The sequence below is a fragment of the Pinus tabuliformis genome, chromosome X (assembly GCF_031772625.1).
Source record: "Pinus tabuliformis cultivar Carrire ecotype Pingquan chromosome X, CPIR1, whole genome shotgun sequence".
Lineage (NCBI taxonomy): Eukaryota > Viridiplantae > Streptophyta > Pinopsida > Pinales > Pinaceae > Pinus > Pinus tabuliformis.
Window position 1 is genome coordinate 557514787 of NC_142308.1, and position 16816 is coordinate 557531602.

Genomic DNA, 16816 nt, shown 5'->3' on the forward strand with positions numbered 1-16816 from the left:
ACCCATATTTTTATTAATACCCATTAATATTTTTATTTTCCTAAGTTTAGACTTAGGAACCTGTTGACATGGCGAATTTTCGCTATACCAACAAGGGGATCTAACCCGATAATCGACCCCAATTAGATATGCTTTCGTTTGGGGTGGCTAGTTCCAACGGGTTTTAAAGGATCCCGTAAACTGTTATAGGTGTTGAAAGATTGCTCCCAGGAGGAAGACTTCAATTAAATCAATAAAAGGAAACATCGAACCTATATGTATCAAATCCTATCTATACTAATTTTCACCTACTTATGCTAGTCCTAACTATTCTAATCTATTAGGCAGGAGCATAACAAAAGATATTAAACATCATGCATAGATTCCAAGTCCAAATGAATCAATTACTGAGTTCACAGATGAACAAGGCTATATTAAAAGCTTAATTGCAATCTAATTACTCGTGCAAGAATGCACATTCCTATTCCTACAAATAAACTTGCAACTGATGTTTAACATAGTTTCAAATCAGGGACTGCTCATGAGTTAACTATGATAAAGAATTACATTCAAATAACCAAGGCTAGTCATAAGTTGTATCGTTATCAATATGCACAAAACAAAACACATTTATATTTATGCCAGCAACAACACCTTGATTCCAAACACATGAAAGAATAGGAAAATGAATCTGAAAAAAAGGCTCCTTCTTGACCCAAACAATCTTCTTTATTAGCACAATAAATCAAAAGTTGTTCTGCCCAAAAAAAAAGCCCTCCCCTCATCTTCGGAGGTAATACTTATGCAGAAGGAACTGACCCTCGGTCTTCCCCTAACTTTTCACCTCCCTTCTCTTTTCAATATACAAATCAAAATATACAGACGTAGAATAGTTGGTGTAACCGCTAACACGTCGAGGTTACATTTGTTGGAGCGTTCTACTTCCTGGGGGGGAATGAACAGATGCCGATGGAAAGGAGAATGACTGTGTGTCATCTCTTCATGATGAAACTCGGGACAACTTCACTTTCGGAATACACAGGCAATGCGTGGAAACCCGATCGAGAATGCCTAAGGCCGAATCTTTAACTAGAAAACACCCGCATATATGAACTCTTCGGATCCGCTCATGCATCTTTTAATCCTCGCCTGTAGAGATAATTAACATTAGCTTTATGATTATGAAACATATGATAAAAATGCCTAAGAACAAATCTTGCCCTCATTAAAACTTTATAAAATGATAAGGTGTATTGAAATCAAAAGGAGCGAGTGTGAAAGAATCGGCCCCTGGTTCAGCCAAGGTTGTGATGCGATCGAGTCGCAATCGCACATCGCAGCAGGTAATCACATGCAACATCACCCTTATCGGATTTTGTTTTGAAAACCCGGACCACAACATTTTATCGGAATACATGGGAAAACCCACGGCCGGACCATAAGGCCAGACTTCAAATCCTATACACCCAGATCTATTGTTATCATCGGGTCCGCGATATGGTATCGCACCTTATGTATATGCGATGGACTCTGTCGATTGCAATTTGCGATTGGGGAAGCGGACCCAAAAATATATGCATTGCGGTTAATAGTTCCGACGGGTCCGCCATATGGGATTTTCCTTTAAAATCCAGACCATAACTTTTATCGGAATACATGGGAAAACACGGGAAAGCCCGCGGCCGGACCATAAGGCCGGACTTCAAATATTATGCAACTGGGTCTATAGTTATTGTCGGGTCCGCTAATCGCATCACACCTTATGTATAAGCCTCAGGCTTTGCTGATTTCGATATGCGATAGGCTAGACCCAAAAATATATATGTTGCGTTTAATAGTTCCAGTGGGTCCGGTATATCGTGGTGCGCCTTATATATAAACCTTGGGTTCCGCCAATTGCGATATGCGATTGGGGAGGCGGACCCGAAAATGTATGCATTATGCTTGATAATCCTGGCGGGTCTGTTGTTCGCATCACACATTATGTATGACCGTAGAGTTCCACCGATTGCGATTTGCGATGGGCCTTGGACCTGAAATAAAATGTGTTGTGCTTAATAATTCCGGCGGGTCCGCCATTCGCGGAACTTTGAAGCTTGGGCTTTGGGTCTTAGCAAAGTGCGATTGCGATTTGCGATTGGAGGCCTGATTGCATCGCATTTATTCATGAGAGATAGGCCTTGCCCTTGATCAATGCGACCTGCGATATACAATAAAGGTATGCAACGAGGATGTGTGGAGATGTTAAGTCATGCGTGCTTTGCAAAGCATTTCTATTATAAAAGAGTTATAATAGGAATAAAGATGCGATGGAAGGTTTTGAGGGGTAAAGAGTGGGGGTGGTTATATGTGTGGGCATAGGGCACCATGAAGGTTTATGAGGATTGAAAGAGTCCCGATGAAGGATATGAATGAAGGGCTAGACTGGGTTATGAATGAATCATGCAGTAGAGATTTATTCAAGGGGGGTCTTGACCATTAAGAATTGAAGATTTGACTCAGCACAAAGTTAAAATCCCTGAGATAAAAACAGATCATTCAGAGAAGTGAAAGATCAAACTTCTAGTGACCCATTCAAATTTGCTATCAGAGCATGTTTTAATAGGGTGGTGGTTGTGGCCACAACAGAACCCATTAAAAATATTAATTATTTTAATAACTCACAATCCGGGTGGAATTTCTTGAAACGATTTCTGGGTTTTGGATATCTTATGTGTTTTAGCCCCTCCACAAAATTCCGGAGCTAGAGCACATCCAATGCTTCTCACCCATATTTTTATTAATACCCATTAATATTTTTATTTTCCCAAGTTTAGACTTAGGAACCCATTAAAAATATTAATTATTTTAATAACTCACAATCTGGGTGGAATTTCTCCAAACGATTTCTGGGTCTTGGAGATCTTATGTATTCTAGCCCCTCCACAAAATTCCGGAGCTAGAGCACATCTAATGCTACCCAAAAATCAATAGTTCCTCAATGAGTGGATTTGTTAGGATAAAGTTTGTTTTGCTTGCCATGTAATTTATTAAATTTAGCAAATTGTTGTAATTTCTTTAATAATGCCCAAAATTGGTCCCATTTGATCCTATCTTTGGGGATCTGGATCACATCCTGATGTATTCTTTATATTTTGTTGAATTAATAAAAAAAGGCGAGTGTGGAGTGTGAGTGTGAATTTTCAATTGAAAGCTCGAACCAATCCTTCTGCAACTCATTGCTTAGGATTTAACTAGTCCTTTCGTAATCGCTATTTATTGTTTGCATATATGTTCATATATATATTGAAATGAATTGCAGTCATCGATGTAAATAAGGGAGGCCTTATAGAGCATGAGTGGGAGGTTGCAGGAGCGATAGAGGAGCCTTGAAATCGTTGACAAGGCAAAGTAAATACATAGGTTGAAGGAAGCAAATACTTAGTTTTTTTTAAACTCCCGACAGGTTTTCGTTACTTAATAGCATCGGGAGACAAAAGTCATCTATCAGAGAATAGCCATCATCTGACTGCGTCGGGTTGACATGTCCTGAAAGGCAAGAGGAGCGCTCTTGTGGAATAATAGAGAAACCTGGCTAATGAGTGGGTTGATGTAGGAGTCTACCCAATCAAAGGCGAGTCGAGATTGCATGGCATGCAGGTGGGTCCATGTTGGACCATCAGTTAAAAGAGTCGGGATCGTCAGTTGACAAATCTGGGGCTGGCAATTAATAGAGGGTCACAGAGCCTCTTTCACGGAGGTTCCTCTTGGAGCGCTTTGTGAACAACGCGGAGTGACATGTCCTACTTGGAATCATGCACCAATTTAAAGGAGAGAGGGCCTTAGTCACGTGAGGTGGTCGCGTTGTGAAGAATTTGAAAGCACTGAGAGCTAAGAAAACAAGATTACAGGAGTTCATGCCTTTTATAAAGGTAAGCCTTGTTTCCTTTGGGAGTTGTAAAGCTCAGCTGCAGTGGTTCTTGGGTTTTGGCTTAACACCTACCCTTTGATTTATTTATGTAACCTGTCTCAGATGTGGTGGTTTTATTTTGATTCCAACCATTATAAGGGGGCATTTTGGCTTAATCGCCATATAAACTCAAAGGGAAAAAGTAAGGTCTACAACATTAATTTTCATGATTGTTTGTTTGATTCTCTCTCCCCTTTTAGTAATAGGGTTGTCAGTCTCTTAAAATTTTCTTTTAATCCTCAGGTCTTTAGTCTTTTGGAGAAAGGTTTAAATTTTTCCTTGGCTCCTAGGAAGATCCCGGTTGATGATATCATTTTTGACATTGAATATGGTATCAAGGACTTACCTGATGTCACTAAAGATATCATTAGGTAGGATTGGGCTGTTGTCCTCAAGAAGGCTTAGCCCCCCAAGAACAATATCACCAAAGCGGAGTTTGATGCACTCAAGGCATTAAACAATAACAATGATGTTGTTGTTCTCAAAGCCGACAAAGGTGGTGCGGTGGTTATTCTTGATAAAGAAGATTACCATAGGAATATGTTGGACCACCTTTGTAATAGTGGGAGCTACAGAAAACTTAATAAGGATCCTTTGAAGAAGGTTTCCAAAAATGTGGCTCTTGCTATAAAATCTTGTAACTCTGTTAGCTTGTTCAGTCATAAGCTCATTGAGAGTAGTCCTCTTACCCCTAGGATCTACGACCTTCCAAAGATTCATAAGGAAAGGTCTCTTCTGAGACCCATTGTCAACACTATAGGAGGGACGACGTATCTTGTTGCTAAATATTTAGCCTTGAAGCTTAAGCCCCTTGTTGGCTGTATAGAGTCCTTTGTCAAGGACTCTGCGTTTGTCCATGAGTTAAAAAGTTTTAAGCTTGATCCTGACGACAAGCTTGTGAGTTTCGATGTGGTCTCACTCTTCATTAATATTCCTATCAATGAGGCCATTGATGTCATTAAGCATATTACAGATCCTGATACGGTTGGATTAGTTGGTATTTGTCTCACCTCTACTTTCTTCTCTTTTGATGGAGAATTTTATGAGCAAACTTGTGGTGTCGCCATGGGTTACCCCCTCTCCTTTGTGGTCGCTAATCTATTCATGGAGGATTTTGAATCAAAAGCCTTATCCTCTTTGCATCTTTTGCCTAAGATGTGGAAAAGGTTTGTGGATGACACTTATGTCATCTAGTCCCATGGTAAGGAAGAGCTGGACCTTTTCTTCCTTCATCTTAACGATCAATCTAGTTCCATAAAATTCACCATGGAATTCGAAAGTAATGGCAGTTTGCCTTTCCTTGACGTCCTCCTTTCTAGGAATAATGATGGTTCTTTTTCGCATCAAGTCTATTGGAAGAAAACTCACACGGAGCAATATCTTCATGCTAAATCTCATCATTTCCTGGCTCAAAATCTTGGTGTTCTTAACACTTTAGCAACTAGAGCTTTAAAGTTTTCTGATAACAAGCACCTTAATGATGAGAATCCCACCTCCTTAAGGTTTTTCTTACTAATGGTTATAGTAAATACCAATGCTCTAAGGCTTTCCTCAAAGTAGAAAAAGGTCCTAGAGCTAAGAAAGAACCTAAAGATCGTTTTTCTAGAGTTCATCTCCCTTTTATCCAAGGGACCACTGATAGGATCGCCAGGATCTTAAGGAAGCATAAAGTTCCTTCAACCTTTAGGCCTCTAAATACCATCCGAAGTTCCCTAAGATCTATCAAAGACCTAGTGGACCCTAAAGATATGAAAGGTGTGTATGTTATCCCTTGCTCTTGTGGGACTCCATACATTGGTGAGACTGGTCCCTCGATTAAGCAAAGGATTTGTGAACACGCCGCCAACATCAAGCATGGTAGGACCTGCTCCTCTGCATTGGCAGAACATGCAGACATATCTAAGCATCACATTTGCATTGAGGATGCCCAGGTCCTTGCTAGGGTTAGTCATTTCCATCATTGTAAATTTAGGGAGGCCTTTGGAATCGAAAGGAGACCCAATAATTTGAACAAAGATGATGGTTGGAATACTAGTAGAAGTTGGGTACCTGTCTTGTCTTCTTAAATTTAAACAATATTTTCCTTTTTTCTTTGTATACATGTTTCTCTTTTGTCTTCTTAGCCCCTCTTATCTTGTTTTTTAGGTTGGACCTTATTTATTTATTTTTGGTTTAAATCCCTGTAGCTTCCGTAAGGCTTGCGCCCCTGATTTTGAACCTTGTTTCTTGAATCTTTCTTTAATTAATGTTAGTTTGAATTTTATTAATTTACATTATTTGATTTATGGCATTATTTCCCTTGAGCTATATTTTTATGGTCTTGACTCCATTATTTATAGGGTCTTGATCCCTTCTTTCATGTTTGACTTCGCACTTTGTTTTTTGACGTTGAAAATATTTTGTTTTCGTCTTTATATATTCTTGATTAGCTTGTTCCTAATAATTATTGTTAATACTATAAGATTATTATTTACAAACTAGTCGTTTTTATTAAATTATAAAAAATTATTATTTAACTAGCCGTTTTTAATTGAAATTATAAAAATAAATATTTATTATTTATGAACTAGCCGTCTGTTATAGCCATTAATTGAACCTTGAGTCTCTACATTGCTCTATTTATACTCATGCCATGATCTACCTCTTCATCTTGTCCTGACGATGAACCACACTGGATAACACGTCGACAAATGAATTTTGATGTGATTATCGTCGAAAACATGTCTCCAAAATTTCACAAATAGTTGAAAGTTTCTTCAAATCTTCAAAGCATTTGGAAATTAAATTTGGTGCTTGGTGGGAATGTATCTTTGTAAGTATGTTGAAGATGAATACTCCAACCGGGGAGGATTCCAAGTCTTTGAGATTAAGATTAATTGAACCTTGAGTCTCTACATTGCTTTATTTATACTCATGCCATGATCTGCCTCTTCATCTTGTCTTTTCGATGAACCCCACTCGATAACACATCGAAAAATGAATTTTGATGTGATTATCGCCGAAAACATGTCTCCAAAATTTCCCAAATAGTTGAAAGTTTCTTCAAATCTTCAAAGCATTTGGAAATTAAATTTGGTTCTTGGTAGGAATGTAGCTTTGTAAGTATGTTGAAGATGAATACTCCAACTGGGGAGGATTCCAAGTCTTTGAGATTGAGACCCTTGCAACTTCGTAAGATCTTGTCGAGTTAGTTAATATAGGTGAAGATTGCATATGGAAATCAAATAAGCATGACAATCAACCAAGAAGCACATGTGAATTTTAATTCCAAAATACAAAACTATCAAGAAGACAAACAAGAAACCGAGATTGTTTGTCTTTTCCTATGTGCAACAATGCCCCTATGAAGGCCTATAATAACAAAATCAAAGCAATGCAATAGAATCAATACTATTGCATGTAGCCTCCAAAGCCTTTTTTATTCAAAATAATATAGGTCAATTACAATAGCAACAAAGCTTCCCCAATCTCCCACACTCAATACTAACTTGCACAAGAGGGTAGCACTTTGTTTTATAGGAAAAGAGGGAGGAGATCCGAAGAAAAGTAGGAGATGCAAATGCAAGTGATAATCCCAAGAGAGGGATGTGAGTTCCCAGTGAAGGAGTGGCCAAGAGGGAGAGCATATCCCTCCTCAAGGCATGCATAGGCCAAGTGTGGGAGTACATTGTCATGGAGGGTGAGATAAATTGCATGAAGAGGGAGTGATTCCCAGTTAAACTCATGGGCTGACTCGCACTCACTTGAGAGTGAACTTGGCCTCGTTTACCACTTGAACGCAACGCTTTAACTGACAGCAAAATTGGCCTTCAACTCAACTTTTTTGGTAGGCTAACTTGGCCTCTCTACTTGTGACTTGGCTTTCAGTGCCCACTCACTTGATTGTGACTTGGCTTTCAGTGCCCACTCACTCCACTCAAGTAAGTGGGACCCTCAGTTGATTAGAGACTGTTTCCGACATGTTCATAGTTATTTAATATCTTGATTTTTGTGTCTCCACCCAAAAGTGGGTACTAAGGTAATGATGGTACTCCGAGGGTGAAAAAACGAGTACCCACATGCCACATGAATCTTCCTAGTACCACTTTTTTATTTGTTACGCAGATTACAATAAACTCCCGTTCTGTGGGAAATTTTTATTGAAAAATCCTAAAAAAACTTAATGCAATTCCACAAGACTCAAGATAATGCTAGCATGGTAATATACATTGGCGCTAGACTTAGAAAGCACAAGGGCTAGTTTTTAAGACACACTCCAGCTTTGGAGGATGTGAGTGAAATAAAATCAATTAATTATCTATCATTTTTTAGAAAAAATAATTAATTAAGTGAAGAAAAACACTCTGGAGTAACTTCCTTAGTAACCAAGTCCCAAAGGTCGAAGTCTTTTACATAAGTTCATCACGCTAGTGACTTTTTACAATTCCCCCATGGGGTTATTTGCATAGAGAAAGAATAGAGAAGGAGCAAAATTGCCCTGCATGACTTTTGGACTTGGAAAAATTTGACAGGTGTCTTGTCTAAACTTGATGTTCTTCCCCTTTTATTTGCTAGGTACATTAGCAGGTAACACTGTCAACAGGTCCTCTCGGTCCTCTTTGCTGTCAATAGGCCCTCTTGTGCTTCTCTATGCCTCGAGGCTGAACCATTTCAGCAGGGGATGGTTTGTAATATGCCTAAGTATATTAACAGGCTTAGACTAAATAATAATAAGATATAATATAATAAACCACATATTATTTAGATACTAAATATAATAAAACAATACATCAATTGGTACAATAAGTTGGCTTATTTATTTAATAAAGAGACTTATTACGTGGCTTACCTTTTGACTTGTATTTATAGAAGTCACGGATTCTGTTATTTCACCACTGATCATATATCAATCATTTATTTTAATAAATCTGTCTACATTCTCGTGTGCAAGTTTTATTTTCCTTGCAGGTCTGTGACACCATGAAAGAATATCTTCTGCTGGAACACGCACTTGGCTGGATCCTCTCCATTCTAACCATTAGTGATTTTGAGTCTTGACAATCCCACAGGTTGCCCCATGTGTGAATTCCTTATTCAAGTCTTCTTACTTGCATAGCTTGGGAATTTTCCTAGCTGCCCTCTTAGTGTTGGAAAAGCCAGGAGAATTTACATACATTAACTAAAACCTTCTATGTTGTGGGTGTATTCTCTACGTACTGAACTTTTTCATCATGAAACACTATCATCAAGTTATTAGGTGATGTTTATTATCTTTGCAATCTTCATCTTCAAAGATATACATTTGCAAACAGTTTAGTATAAATAGTTCTCATTTAATGCTATTATATATGTCTCAAACAGCTTGCTGGTGGCACGGCATCAATGCAACAGATGAAGGAACGCTTGGAGAAAGATTTGATGGAGGTATACAATATTTTTTATTTTTTAAAGTGAGGCTTAAGTTTTGTAATATCCAAGCAAGAAATCTTATCTATATCGATGCTTGAGTTTATAAGGTCAAAGTATTTTTCCGTTAAGATATTTTAGGTTTCCGAGTTTTGTTTATTTGATACTTATTTTATTTTGTTTTATTTTAGTCTTCTGTGATGGAGCACTTATTTTTAGTGTGTGAGTTTAATCTTTTGTTTATAAATATCACCTGACATATTCATTCTTTTCTTATTTTGTTGGATGTTACGTAAAACAACAAATTTGATTAAGTACATTGATGTTTTATCCAATACATTATAGTAGATCTCTTTCTAATGTACGTTTAATTGTACAAAAAATTGATTAAGTATTTTCGTGTTTTACCCCACATGTTATGGTATATCTCTTTCTAAAAGTACATTTAATTGTTCATACCATTTCCATGCTTGTCGATAGTGGTGTCCCATTGAAGGCAACCTACCTCCCTTTCTCTTTGTTGTCCTCTAGTATTGTCACACCATAATGCATTTGCATAGGCTATATATATTACATCATACCATGAAAAATATATTATCATTTATAGTAAGTTTTGATTTACATGTTACCGACATGGTTTATTGTTGTCTCCTGGCATGGAATAATGCTTGCTCTGTGACCTCCTGTAGTTAGTTGCATTTGTATACACGCTCTCTTTGACTGTAAAGTTAATCATTCTTTTTTGTAATGGTTGGTATTAAATGGATGTCAATTATGTCAATTTTGGTTAAATTTGAAGAAGCATATGATGTGGGAACTTTCATATAAAATCTTTATTTCAATGAACTCGAAACATTGAGTTGGCACCACTACAATTTATCCAGCTGCAGAAAGAGAGATGTTTATGTGTGAATGCTTTTATAATTCTCAGGAAGCACCCCAAGCTGCACGAGTCAAGCTACTTGCAAGCGGCAATGCTATAGAAAGGCGATTCAGGTTTAGCTTCTTATCTTCTTGCTTAATCATTGTGCACATATTCTTTGAGGCATTGATATAATTGGATTCAGGTTTAGGTTCATTTCATTACTACTATTCATTCTTATAAAATTGTGAAAGTGTTTCCTTCTGCAGCAGATGAATACAGATATTGATAATTTGATGGTTTCTTGACTTCTTGAAGAGAGTCAGTTTATTTAAATTTTAGCTAGTTGGATTGAAATCTTGAGTGGAGTTTTGTTCTGTTGAACTGGATCTGTTTCAATTTGTTCACGGTGTATTGAATGTATGTTGCTTGCTAATTGGGTATGGTAAAGTCCAAGAAATTGGTGTTCACTATATTTGTAATACGTACATGTTCGAGATGCATCATCTGTTTTGAGTCTTGACATTCGATCTTGTATAATATAGATTTTATGTTTTGTCTATTGTTAAAATGAGAATGTACCAAATTTACTCCATTATTTTGTCTAGGATAAGGAGGATAATGCACTAGATTCTCAGGACCTAATCGTAGCCAATGTTATTGGAACTGAACTGGTTCCTCAAAACCAGCATGTTTTGTTGGTTTTCAGAGTCGGTATGAAACAATAAACTCAGAGAAAATAATGACAAGTAATAATAACATGGAAGTTTATGTTGTAAATCCCTGACAGTTTATTAGGGAAACCTCCATGGGCAAGGTAAGGTATTTAATAATCGAGAGCAATTTACAATCAGGCTTACATCTCCTTCAGCTTTTTGTTTCAGTGATAAAAAAGGTAGTCACCTTTTCAAAACTATCATTGGTTTTGTAAATCAATGCCGTTACTCTAACAACCAAATATTTACCTTGATAAATTTTGGTTTTTACTTTTTTTTCAATTAAATTGTTTTCATAATTTAACAATCTCCACCTTGACAACAATTTACCCAATATCCCGCCCAAGCACATTCATCACCTTTTTTGTAAGCCAAGAGAATCCAAACACCACCACGACTTTTCTATCAACATTGGTTTCGTAAACATGTCTGCAGATTTTTCTTGGGACCCTTTTAAATTCTATTCCACCTCCATCAATGACCTGTCTTACAAAATGGTACTTAATATCAATATGCTTAGTCTTGCTATGATCAGCTGGATTTGTAGCTTAATGAATAGCATTTTGTGTTGAGAAATATAGGGCATTAGCATTAGGGGATTTCTCTTCCATTAGTGACTGCTTGTGAATGCTTTTTACTTCTTCAGATTAGGATCTTCTTCATGTTAGATTATTTGTGTTCTTCTTCATCAAACAGTGACCAATGCATGAACATAAATACACAAGAGACACATCATGTAGACTATAAGCCAGATCCAAAACCTCTCACTCTTTGAGAGGAAAACCCATACAAATTCTTCTTATAGAAATTCCAATTGACGAATACCAAGACCAAGACCCTTGACCTATAAGCTATTAGCCACTCCAAGATCAAGACACATGTTTTCTTAACAGTCACCATTCTTCTTGATTCCTCTTCCACTACGACCTGTGAGACCTCCACGCTGTCATAATACCGAGATCTTTCTTCTATGATGGCACAGATATAGCATCAAGACCCTTACCGAGATTGTGTCACAATTTCATCAATGTGTATACTGCAAAATTTGTCACTCATTTACTGTGATCCGAATTACATAGATCCTAGACTTCACACCTTACTGTAGGCTCCTCTCTGAACTGTGTTTCTCTGTTTAGGGTACCGAAACTTCTCCAAAACAGTCATCCGAATCTCAGACTTCTCACTGTGCCTGTCTACCCGAAATCACAGATGGACATATCCGAGCTTCATTCTGCCACTATCCATAGAGACATACAAACTCTTGAAATATCCGAATTGTAATACTTCATTAAGCCACCCGAGGTCCGAACTTGCCTTTGTCACTGTCACCCGAAAGTCTCACAGAAAAATGTCTGAAAATCTCAGAGGAAATCGAACTTGTGAACTGTGGAAATGCGGAGATCCTAACCACGTATTTATAGTAGCCTGTCCCATAAATAAGCTGACCTGTATACAATGAAGGGATGTGTCTTTTATTTGTGAGCCTACTTGTGTTAGTTGTTCCTTCTATAAGCCGACATGAAGAGGAGAACCATGCTTGTCTTTTGGAGGGCTATTTGACAGTCCTATAGACTAGAAAACATTTGACATATCTTCATACATGACATTGACTCTTTGACAAATCTTAAAGCTCTCAATGGGAGCCATCTAGAATAAAAACTCTTGCTCATGAAACCCACGAAGAAAGGCATTACAAAAATAATTTTTATTCTCTTTATTTCATCATTTACAATGATCATAATTACATGTCATTATGAACACTGAACCTAGTTACAACATTTTGACTGTCACGGATTATAGTTACTTCAAACTCTTCCAAGCTCACCTAGAGGACCCTTCAACCAAATTACCTCTTTCCAAGCATGTGAGGCAGCAATATATTCTGCCCAATGTTGCAAATATTGGTAAAAAATTGCGAACAATTAGCAATGTCACAATTTTTTCTAGCTACTAAAAAAAAGACAGGTAAAAATCATGATTTTTTCCTTTGGCAACTTTTTTTGATTTTTTCCTAAGTTTTATATTTTGCCTATTTTTTTTATTGATATTGCCGAAAAGATGTTTTCTGGACCCTTGTCAATTTTTTGCCACTGGTGATATTTTCAACACTGATTGTACCTCTGTAGTGGGTAAAACAACTATTTCTTGAAGCTTTGACATCCAACCAATGGATCCTCTTGTAAGAGTAAAGTCATAACTTGAAGTAGATCTCGTCTTGTCCAAAACACATGCAAAATCTGAATCATAACCACATATAGGACCACTTCTATCATTAAAGATGATGCAATATTCACTTGTGCCTCTGAGATATCGAAGTTGTTGAAGAATGTGTAGCTATGGTCGGTCTTCATATTTATGATTGTACTTGAGAAGAACAAAATTACTATTGTTTCTAGCCTATGTGCATGAGTTTCCGGTACATGGGTACTTCAGGTATGGGGGGAACAAGTATCTGGCACGACTAGAAGGTTTTCCCAAATTTACAGGGAACGTCGAGTTGGGAGCGACAATAATACAATATATTAAAATTTAATATATGTTAAAAATAAAAATAAAATAATTAATTTATTTCCATCCAAAACTTGCCAATGAAATTCCATCCTGCAAATTCCATCTTGCAAAGAAATATGTAAAAGATTGAACTTTGACACACTGCCTAAAAAAATCAAAATATTAATCCATCAACAATTTGCCAATCAAATTCCTTCCCAACAAAGAAACACGTGGAACTCCCAAACTGGAAAAAAGGTTGTCATTACTCAATTATTATGTGATTTCATGCAATGCTATATTATATTCAACTTCAAAATTCATGTTTGGAAATTTATAAAATGAATCAAGATATTAATCCATCAAAAATTTGCTAATCAAATTCCTTCCCAACAAAGAAATATGCGGAACTCCGAAAAAGGCTGTTATTACTCGACAATTATGTGATTTCATGCAATGCTATATTATATTCAACTTCAAAATTCATGTTTGGAAATTTATAAAATGAAACTGACTAACACACTATTCTTTCTCGTTTTGACCATCACTCTAATTAGTTGAATCTTATCATTAAAGCTTCAAGATAGGCTTCAAGAGAGTAGACTTATTTGCAATTGTTGAACTTCAAGATTTGCAAAAGACGCTGCTAAGGAATGACTAGCAACTGTCTATATTTTGTTGACACCTTTGCTAATCTCCACGTCTTTGTCACTTTACAACCCTGAACTGGCATGTATCACTTAGAAAATAAACAAATGGTACCTTCCCTGCTCAAAATAGGTATACGAAACGTCAAAACATGCTCAAAATAAGTACTTGAAACGTCAAGGTTTGTTGTAATGAAGCTCCCAAAAAGCTACAACGTACTGTTCGAATTTCTAAGTCTAACCCATTAGAAACCCTTCATGTACTTTTTTGATTTATTTCTACTTGCTTGTTCTGATTAATTAACAAGTTATTTACCATGTAAATACTGAAAATAAATACAAGTACATGCTCAACACATTACATATCATCAACTGAAGGAAACAAAACAAGCACACAAGTGACACTGTTGTTTTTGGACCAATGTCCCAAGAAAAACCCGGTGCGGGAAAACCTGTGCAACTATATGAGGGTTTTAATTATTAAGCAGTGTCTGAATACAATCTGGATGCCAAAATCGGCTCACCCAACAAAGAATAATCTCAGCAGTAGTACCTCTCTACTCAGAAGCAGATATTCCGGCTGAAACCTCGGATAAACACTCCGACAGCTCCCATCTCCAATCTGCCCCACGAAAACTCGAACATCAGCCTCTAGGGACTGCGTCAACACTTTCTGACCCAGCGTCTTCCCAACATCACCCTAGTTCGCCCTTTGTCAACTCTTAGAGCCTCTGCATCACCCACACTGGCTCTCTGAGGCACTGCGCAGCTCCTGATGCCTCTATGTGAGCCCTGGCTGGCTCTGTGTGAACCTCTGGCTGGCTCTATGTGAACCTCTGGCTGGCTCTGCGTCCCTCTCTCCCGGCTTCTGCGCTGATCCTCCCAGTACTATCTCTGCCTCTCTGCTTCTATATTCACTGCCCCTCAGCTGCAACTCTGATCACTCTTTCGACTTCCTCAGCAAACCCTGCCCCAGAAAATCGAAATCTTGATCAACTCGGTGTGTTCTCCAAGTGACCCACAATCCTTCTCTTATAATTTTCTCTTTGACAATTCAATGGCCGAGATTAAGTCCCTAATCAACGGCTAACATTAACTCTGGCTTGATCCATGACTTTTGGACCCTTCTAACACAAATTTATATTAATTCACATTAATATTTTATTTTCCCTAAGTTTAGACTTAGGGACTCCATTAAAAATATTAATTATTTTAATCTCCCAAACTATTTAGAATCTGCCTAAACCGTTTCTGGGTATTGAAGATCTCACGTGCTTTAGCCTCTCCACCAATTTTCGTGGCTAGAACACATCCGATGCTACCCCAAATCAGCTCTCCATCTTAGCGAGGACTGTGCTCTAGTAATACTCCTCACTGAGTATCACCTTGAGCATCCAACATCGATCCCTGTGCTGATGCTAAGCTTGCTGCCCAACATCCTCTGCATTGTTGCATCATGTACTACTACCCATGGCCCTGCCACTGCCACTGCTGCATCTGTATGGTAGCTCCCTCTGCATTCGTGCTGCTGCCCATGGCCTGCCATTGCCACTGCTGCATCTGCACTTCAACCCCTCGCATCATGCTGCATCGTGCCGCCCATAGCACTGCCACTGCTAACTGCTGCACTACAACTCAGTTATTGAGAAGTAAGTAATTGATCTCCCAACTCTGACATCTCTGTCAGGTTAGAAACACTCCCACTGGTGAAGCTCCTTCGGTCATTGACAAGTGCTCCTTCGCTGACCTCTGCACTGTTGCCTTACGTTGTCCCGAGACTCCTGCACTGTAGCCCCCTCTATCGCTCCATCCACGTCTGTCTCTATTGACATCCATAAGTCTTGCTACTCCTCATCGGGGCTCCCGTAGCAAGGTATAATCCAAGAGGTTGGGTACCTCGAGGATCCTGCCCCTCATCACTTGTAGTCCATCTGACTACAGCTCGATGTCTCCCCACTTCCTCTCAAGTGGCGCATGAGCACTCATGGCACAGTCATCATCTATCTCCACTTCCTTCTCCGCCCTTGCTGGCGCTGCCTTGGTCACAGAAGCCTCTCCGTTGCTCTTCTTCCTCGGACACTGGCTTGCATAGTGACCCAGTTCCCAACAGTTGAAGCATTTGACCTTGGAGAGGTCCTTCTTCTTCCGTTTCTCCTACTTTCCCTCAGATGCTAGGGCAGCATCCTCCTCTTTCTCCTTGATTCTGACCCCTTTGCCACTGCTTCTCGCCTTTGCTTAGCCTTTTGATCTCTTCTTGGCGAAGAGTCGCCCACATTTCCTCCCAATTTGGAAGGGTCACCCTGCCCAGTATGCTTTGGACAAACACCTTCCAGTGTTTTAAGACTGCGCTCAGGGCTGTTCTCACCATCAATTCTTGATCTAGCATGGCCCCTATGGAAGTTAGCTAATCCCAGATCTCCTTCATTTGATCGAGGAAGATGTCGATCTGTTGTCCCTTTTGCATTTGGTATGACTGCAACTGATTTTCTAGTAGCATCTTCCTCTGCATGAAAGTATGTTGATACAACTTCTTTAGGGCCTCCCACATCTCATTTGCTGTATTCTTCTCGGCAATGTGTGGTACTACATGGTCCTTGACCCCCTCAAGGATGATGCTCTTGGCCCTCGCCATTGCATCCTCGTACTTATCGTTATCAACCGAGTCAACTGGGACTGCTATTTTCCTCAAAGCGAAGTTCTTGAGACAGTTCCTATTTAGAACGGATAAGATTCTGGCCTTCCAGACTACGATGTTTGAGGCTCCGTCTAGTCTGTCCTGGTCTCTTAC

At 38.5% G+C, this 16816-nt stretch overlaps 1 protein-coding gene across 1 annotated transcript in view; it reads left to right on the forward strand.

The window, feature by feature from the left end:
* LOC149141237 (actin-related protein 4-like) overlaps window positions 1-16816 on the forward strand; it is a 78439-nt gene that overhangs the window by 22286 nt on the left and 39337 nt on the right. The window contains exons 6-7 of the mRNA XM_089451194.1: window positions 9269-9331; window positions 10245-10309. Of these exons, the coding sequence (XP_089307320.1) occupies window positions 9269-9331; window positions 10245-10309 (128 nt within the window). The remainder of the gene's footprint in view (window positions 1-9268; window positions 9332-10244; window positions 10310-16816) is intronic.